We start from the raw sequence: 7518 nt of genomic DNA on the forward strand, positions 1-7518 counted from the left end.
TTTCCTCATGTTTTGTTGCCATTAACATATAACAAGTGAAGAGGAGCGTCCAAGGAAAAATATAAATAACCTTTCTTTTTAATAAAATAAAATATTAGATTCAGCCCTCCTCCCCACATTAATAATTTCCACACAGTCCCTTACAAAATATTTTCTTCACCTCTTGCTCCAGTATTTCACTGGAGCGACACCACACACCATTGAAAGGAATTTTAAATCCCAAATCACTGCATGTTTAGAGCTGTATCATGTAGAAAAGTCTTTTAAACCATTTTAAACACATGTTCAGGGAATTGACTCTGACATATTTACTATATTTGGAAACGCTAGTGGCCTGACAGTTCAAAATATGTGGGCTTGAGCAATACTTGGCTGCGCAACATGTGATTAATGATGCATCTGCCAAAAATCTGTAGAGGTTCAGAATAAAGTGCCATTATCGGTTGATATAGCTGGAACATGTCAGATTTCAAACACAGCTCATTATTCTTTAAAGACTGAGACAGATCTTCACTTTTATGTTCAGGTACAAAAATAGATTTATTTGAAATGTTCTGTAAATTCAGACAAAATGTATTTACAACACTGAAGCAAAGAGAATATCTTCAACATGAGACACAGTATATTAAAAGTTGGTACAGTCCGTCTTTTTGTAATATGTGGAAGGTCAAATCTTTCCACTTCAGCGGATACAATCTTTTCGGATATGGTTAAAGTGACCTCAGCTTCAATGTGAATAAAAGTGATTCATAGTCTCATGTTCACAATGGAAGACAACACGTTTGCAACAATTCACACAGTTTTTGAGCACTCCACTGTCAGGAGTTCCTTCATTTCATGAGGGAACATTGTTTGGTTAGTTCAACAACAAAAAAAACCCCCAAAACATCACAGCTGTGTCTGATAGTCAACTTTCTCCAGGACCGTTTCATGAAGTCCACCAGTCGTCTTCTACCTGCAGAATAGCATGTCGACCAGCAGCTCCAGCAGATCAGCCTGGCCGATCACGGGCCGGAAGAACAGTTCAGTGATGAGGCTGGGTGTGATGCTCTGCAGCGTGGAGGCTGTGAGGAGGATTCGAGCAAAACGCTCCTGGTCCCTGGGGTGAAGGAGCCGGACCATATCGCTCAGGGCGTGCTGAGCTTCCTGTTGCAACCCCTCAACGAACAGAGCTGCCTTTAGGTCTGGGACATCTGTTCAATGTAAAGACAGGATATTATTAGTGATATATATAGTATATATACATATATATATATAATACACAGTATTCCAAAAGCAGTGATTGAAATTTTACCAAAATGAATCAATAAATCAAATTGTGTATCATACAGTAATGTGGCAGCATCAGAACATACCTGGATTAAATATCGTCGTCCCCTTGAGGTATGCGTACTCCTTTGGACTCAAATCCAAACTCCAAAACTTTTTGATGCAGGACTTGAGTTTGCTGACTCCAGCCATGGTGGGCTGCTCTCTCTCCATCTCGGGGCCCTCCTGGAGGTTCAGGAGAATCTTTTTCAGCATGCTGTCAGCAGGAGAATCCGTCACCTCAAAGTCCACATGCTCTTGGGCCAGACCCAAAATGAAGAGCGGTGCCCAGCAGCTTTTGAGAAGTGAGAACTGGTCATTGGGTGGAAGCTGGTTAAAAGCGGGCAAGTTCTTCATGAAATGGACGGTTTTAACCAGAACTGCTGAGGCTTCTTTGCAAATCTCAGACGGCCTTTTCAAGCACACTGTCCGACGCAGCTCACAGTTGCATCTATGAGGTATTGAATTGTAGTTGAAGTTGTGTTGACTTGGTTTGCTGTTATCCATTTGGCTGAGGATGTTGTAGAGGATAGGATTCAAAAGTCTGTCGCCGTTGGTCGAACAATGACATTCGTTATCCATTTTGTAGGTTGTAGAGATGTCACCTCCTCTCACAGGACGGGCTCTTCATGAGCTTGTGAATACTGGAGCTGCTGCCTCCAGTATCTCCGTATTTATAAGGCCAACCCACCCTGCTAAGTGGACCTTGACTTGTCAATACACTCTCAGTGAAAAACAACCGCATGCTCTGCCAGGTGACTGATGGAATAACCCTGTGAAACCGATAAGCTTTTCTCAATGAAGAAGAGCTAGTGGAGTAACGCCTGGATATCAAGAGGGATGGGCCTTATCTTTTAGCCGGTGTCATTAACCCAGGCGGTACCAAGCTACCAAGGACTGCAAAGGTAATCAGCCCCCACTGTGTCCCTGCCAGCTCACACCTGGAGAGATGGAAAGAGGCCAAAGCAGATAGGGGGCACTGACCTAAAGGTTAAGTCCTCATGAAGTGTAGCAAGTTTCTTTTTTTGTGTAATTTCTACTTATTCTGGTACAAATACAGTGAAAATTTGAAGACCTAATTTGTTGGTGATTAGTGTTACACAACTGCACAATACAACCTCTTTTTCAGTATTTGTTTGCCTTTGATATTGAGAAAATAAAATAAACCAATATTAAAACATTAATTAAAGTCCACCTCCACTAAAATGTGTTGGACGTTAGGGCTAGAAGGCACGGCAAGTTTATTTGTATAGCACATTTATAAATACTTTACATAAACCATAAAAGGCATCAAGTGGTGAAAGAAGTACTCAGATCCTTTACTTGAGTAAAAGTACCAATACAACAATGTACATAAGTATTATCAACTTGATGTAGTTAAAGTATTGCAGTAAAAGTAGGGGTTTGATTCCTCTGAATGATATATTATTATATATGACATCATTGGATTATTAATACTGAAGCATCAATGTGTAAGCAGCATGTTACTGTTGTAGCTGCTGGAGGTGGAGCTGGTTTCAACTACTGTATGTACAGTAAGCCAGTTTAGTCTGGTAGTTCCCAACCTAGGGGTCGGGCCCCTCTAAAGGGTCACCAGATAAATCTGAGGGGTCATGAGATGATTAATGGGAGAGGAAAGAAGAAAAAACAAAGTTCTGATACACAAATCTGTTTTCAGTTTTTGGACTTTTTCTCTAACCTTTGGTTTTTGGTGAAATATTCAATCATTTGAACATTTATTGAAATGAAACTATATGAGAAGTTTAGAGGGAAAAATCACTATTTGATGGAGCTGTTAACAACTCATAGACATCTGAAATGTGACCCCGACTACACACTGCTTTTTGTAAGATGTCAAAAGCCAAAAAGGTTGGAAACCACTGGTTTCATCTTGAACAGTGTGTTGTATTTTAAAAGCTTGTTATATTATCCATTGTGTCAAATCCGGTAATGGTTCAATATGCAACTTACACAAGTGTGATGTGGAAACTTGAAGTGCACAAACACTGAGAATGGACTTTAAAGTGAAATAGGAGACATCTTATGTCCAGCAGTTAAATGTTTGAAATAAACAATATTTGCACATTCATGGCTTCTGAATTTGTCGATGAGGGAAAAGGAGCAGATGTTATTTTAAGGATTTTTAAGACGTAATTGAACTTTTCTTTGTGAAAAAAAACATATTAGCCATATACCATATTAACCATCTATACCATCTATATCTTAAAAGTATTTTTATATATCTTAAAACATGTCTGGAGGGGATCTTAAAGTAGCACTAGTTTCTCCAAATGCTTTCCATGATTGTAACTTTGCAAAAAACAAAACAACTGTCAGTGGAAGGAGTTCAGACAGCTTCTCTTGATGTTATAAAGCTTTGGTACATCTCAGAGTGACTTTGTAGGTCAAATAACTGCTTTTATTCTTAATTAATCAAAGTTGGTCAAGAAAATTCAAGGAATTTCAGTTTATGGTGTCTGTGACAGGCGGTACAATGTTCTGCTCGTCATTTAAATGAGTTAACCCTAATTTGTTATCTTCCCCGTGCCTGGCACCGAGGTTTGACACTGATAAGGAAATTACTTTATTATTGTCACAAATAAACAAACAGCATTTTCAATGACCAGCATTTCTTCACCATATTGTATAATGCTGCAGATATGTAACAGATAACACACTATAATATATTATGCTGTTTACTTTTGGTGGGACACTTGCTGCAGAAGCCAGGAAGCCTGTAAGAATTATAGGATCCATGTTACAAGGGGAGATCTGAACCACAGAGCAGTGGAGTCAAGGTCAGTCCACAATATGAATGACTGCAATAAAGAGATTACAAGCCAGACACAAGTGGCAGCACCAGTCACTGAATGTTTGTTTTATTTCATCCGCCTCTTTACTCATTCCTCCAAAGAAAACTCCAGAATCTGTTTTGTAGCCTGAATCTTGGGAGTAATCTCATTATGACACAAAGATTATTCATGTGAGACATGACATATCCGCACTCACAGGAGCTGAATCATAATGGACCACAGCTTCGCATACATGATACAACACATTAGGTTACCTTCAAGAATGTAGTCCTCTCTGTAAAGTGACCTGTAATGCACTCAGCAGCCCTCCGGCTTGATGAAGCACGCTGACAGTTGTAAACGCTTGTGATAAGGCTTGTGTTTATAGAGGTTAGGAGCAGGCAGAGACGGACACGGAGGACAGACGCTTATCTCGTCCAGGACAGTAAAAACAAAAAGACCTTCATTCTATAAGTGGAACAACTGCTGTATTCTGAGATCAAGGAAATGGGGAAAGTCCAGGTCTGATGAAACATGATGTAATGAATTACAGTCGAAGAATGCCCAAGACTTGTTATCCAAGATACCTTCAAACTCTAATAAGTGACTGTAATAGCGATGTGATAATGTGATAACAATTTAAAAAATAAGGAATATGTTTAATATAAACCCACACAGTTTTTGATGGAAGCAATGTTTTCATTTGTTACTATTGAAAATGAGTTTCCTCAGGTTAACGACCTCTCTGTTTGACCATTTCATGTGTGCGCGTGATGGACACCACGTCTGGAACATGACACTTGACCTTGACCTACTGTTAATACAGTGGTGGGTCATTTAATGAATTCCCTTGTCACAAGGTCAGCGATCCAAAGTTGAGACTCATTCTTCCACTGTGGGGTCATTTCAACCCTCAGGAGGAAAAAAAAAAAAAAAAAACAACTTTCAGAATCTAATTATTGGAATGCAAATATATTTTCACACATGGTTACACCAAGCTCACTATAAACGTGGTCATATATTTTATTACAGTAATTATACATTTACATAATTATATAGTTCAGCTGGGCCAAAAACCTGCAGCACAAAGACGCCGTATTTATGTAACAAGGTGTCACAGTATTTATAATATTTCTGTGGAGAGATGTTTCCTCTTCCAGGCTCACTATTGGTTTAGTTTACATTTTATATTTCATCACACACAGACTTTATATTTGATTATTGTGTCTATTTGTCAATTTGTTGTCTCTCAGTATTATACAAACTGAAAAGATTTAAGGTTTTGAATACAATTTTACGTGTAATTGCCTTTGAAAACTTTTATGTTTGTAAAAATATGTTGGTTTCAATACTAATTTTACTTTTTTTCCTCTGTACTTTCCTGACTGTTAAGGTTTAACAAGGGTTTCTACAGGTTAGGGAGGCTGTGACTAATGCACAATAAGAGTGTAATATGATGTGTAAAGTGATGTCAGGGTCCAGACACCCGCGTTAGTTTTACTGTCTATTACTATCAAAACACATTGATAAAAGCTGAGTTGAAGGCCAAAGGGAGAGTTAGCCTTAGGGTTAATGAACTCTTGACTGAAAATGGTTCTTAGATGTCACTCTGACAGAGGTAGAAAAATAAACAAGTGTTAATGTAAAAGGTTTTAACTTTTTTTTCCCTAACAAAAGGCCTCACATATTGATGTTAAAAGTGTTTCATACTAATTTATAAGAATAGATATGTAAAGTTAAAAACTGAGCCAGGATACTGTGTCTCTTAACCGTCATTGCGGTTTCACTTCTCCTTTTAATATTTTAACTTTAAATATAATACCTCAAATATACTTTAAATATAATAAATTACCCCCAGTCGTCCAAGAATATTGGTGTCATTCTTAAAACTGCTTCCATTTCTTGGATATTATATTAGGATTGCAAAGCATTTAGATTTGATTTCCTGATACAGAAACAAGAATGCACATGGAAATACAGTAAGATACTCTGACAGAGAAATACTAGAGAAGACATATTGTTATGACAGATACAGATAGACATGATAAAAACCATAATATCTTTGAGCATGGGTGTAATCTTTGTATCTAAGTAGGCCTATCTTATTACTGGCATTTCTGTTATAAGGAACTTGATTCTTGTCTTTGGAAGAAAGAAAGACAGAGAGAAAGATCTTCAGACACTGAAAACTCTGAAAACTCCCTTTTCTTTGGCCTTTACTTTATTCTCTCTGTTTACTTACTACCACACTAGTACTTGATGGTGTTGTTACTGAAATTTTTAATTGCTTTTAAGATTCTTTAGTAATTTGAGTACCTGCATGTGTTCACTATAGCTACACGTAGTCAAATTAAAGTTGTAAGCATATGAGAGATATTATCTTGACTATCATTATATATGAAATATATGTTTAATGTGGTTATATGTAAAATAAACTACATGTAATATAAAGAAAATATATTTTTTTCTTTATTTGAACTAATCAAATTCAAAACACATATTCAAAGTACACTAACATATGAACATGTATAACATCAAAAAGAAAGAAAAGAATTAAAAGAAAGGAAAGGGATTAAATGATAACATTAGACAAATAAACATTCAATAGAAATAAAATAATGTATAGGTATAGATATTTTTTTTTAAGGGTTAAAGATTGATATTCAAGAATTTTATAGTTTTTTTTTGTTTGGGTGTTTTTTTTAAATTTTGCAACTTCAGTGTTGTAATACAGCTGAATATCATTAAGACAGAGAATAAAGTTGGGTTTTCTATTTGTCCATTTTTCATGCATATAGAATTTGCTAAAAATTACAAACAGTTGAATAAAAAAAAAAACAACAAAAAAACATTATTGTCTGATTTATATTCAAAATAAATTAAAATACTACTGCCATACAGCATGACCTTTTGAGCAGCTATACATATATATAGATATACACACCATTTGCATACACACCACACAACCATTTTTTGTACATATATATATATATGTGTGTGTGTGTGTGTGTGTGTATGTGTGTGTGTGTGTGTGTGTGTGTGTGTGTGTATGTGTGTATACAATACATAGGCGTTGTCTCAATAATCCAGACTACAGAGATTGGTTTGACCGATGAGCACCCTGAACAAACACAAAGCATATGCGTCACCAGAAAATACCTTTAAAAATGACACATTATAACAATAATAAAAAAGCCGATAAATCTAAAAGCAACATCCAGGTAACTCCCAAGCTCTCCAAAGATCAAAAAACATACTACTATATCATGAATCTTACAGTGTTATCAAACATTAAATACTTTCTATCAAAAAGTCAAAATGAGATGTAAATTGAGGACAAAAGTTGAAGACAAAATATTTTATTTATTTTTAAAATATTTTAACTTCATCTCAGGAAGCGGATCTGACGTTGTTTCTG

At 36.4% G+C, this 7518-nt stretch overlaps 1 protein-coding gene across 1 annotated transcript; it reads right to left on the reverse strand.

Moving 5' to 3' along the window:
• Positions 1 to 520: 520 nt before the first annotated feature.
• nr0b2a (nuclear receptor subfamily 0, group B, member 2a) lies at positions 521 to 2134 on the reverse strand. The gene is made up of 2 exons (XM_044359584.1): positions 1356 to 2134; positions 521 to 1193 (listed from the first exon to the last, which is right to left on the reverse strand). Exons 1-2 carry the CDS (start codon positions 1888 to 1890, stop codon positions 952 to 954), a joined length of 777 nt encoding a protein of 258 aa, XP_044215519.1. The 5' UTR covers positions 1891 to 2134; the 3' UTR covers positions 521 to 951.
• Between the last annotated feature and the right edge of the window lie 5384 nt (positions 2135 to 7518).

Source organism: Thunnus albacares, chromosome 8, assembly GCF_914725855.1.
Source record: "Thunnus albacares chromosome 8, fThuAlb1.1, whole genome shotgun sequence".
NCBI classification, from domain to species: domain Eukaryota; kingdom Metazoa; phylum Chordata; class Actinopteri; order Scombriformes; family Scombridae; genus Thunnus; species Thunnus albacares.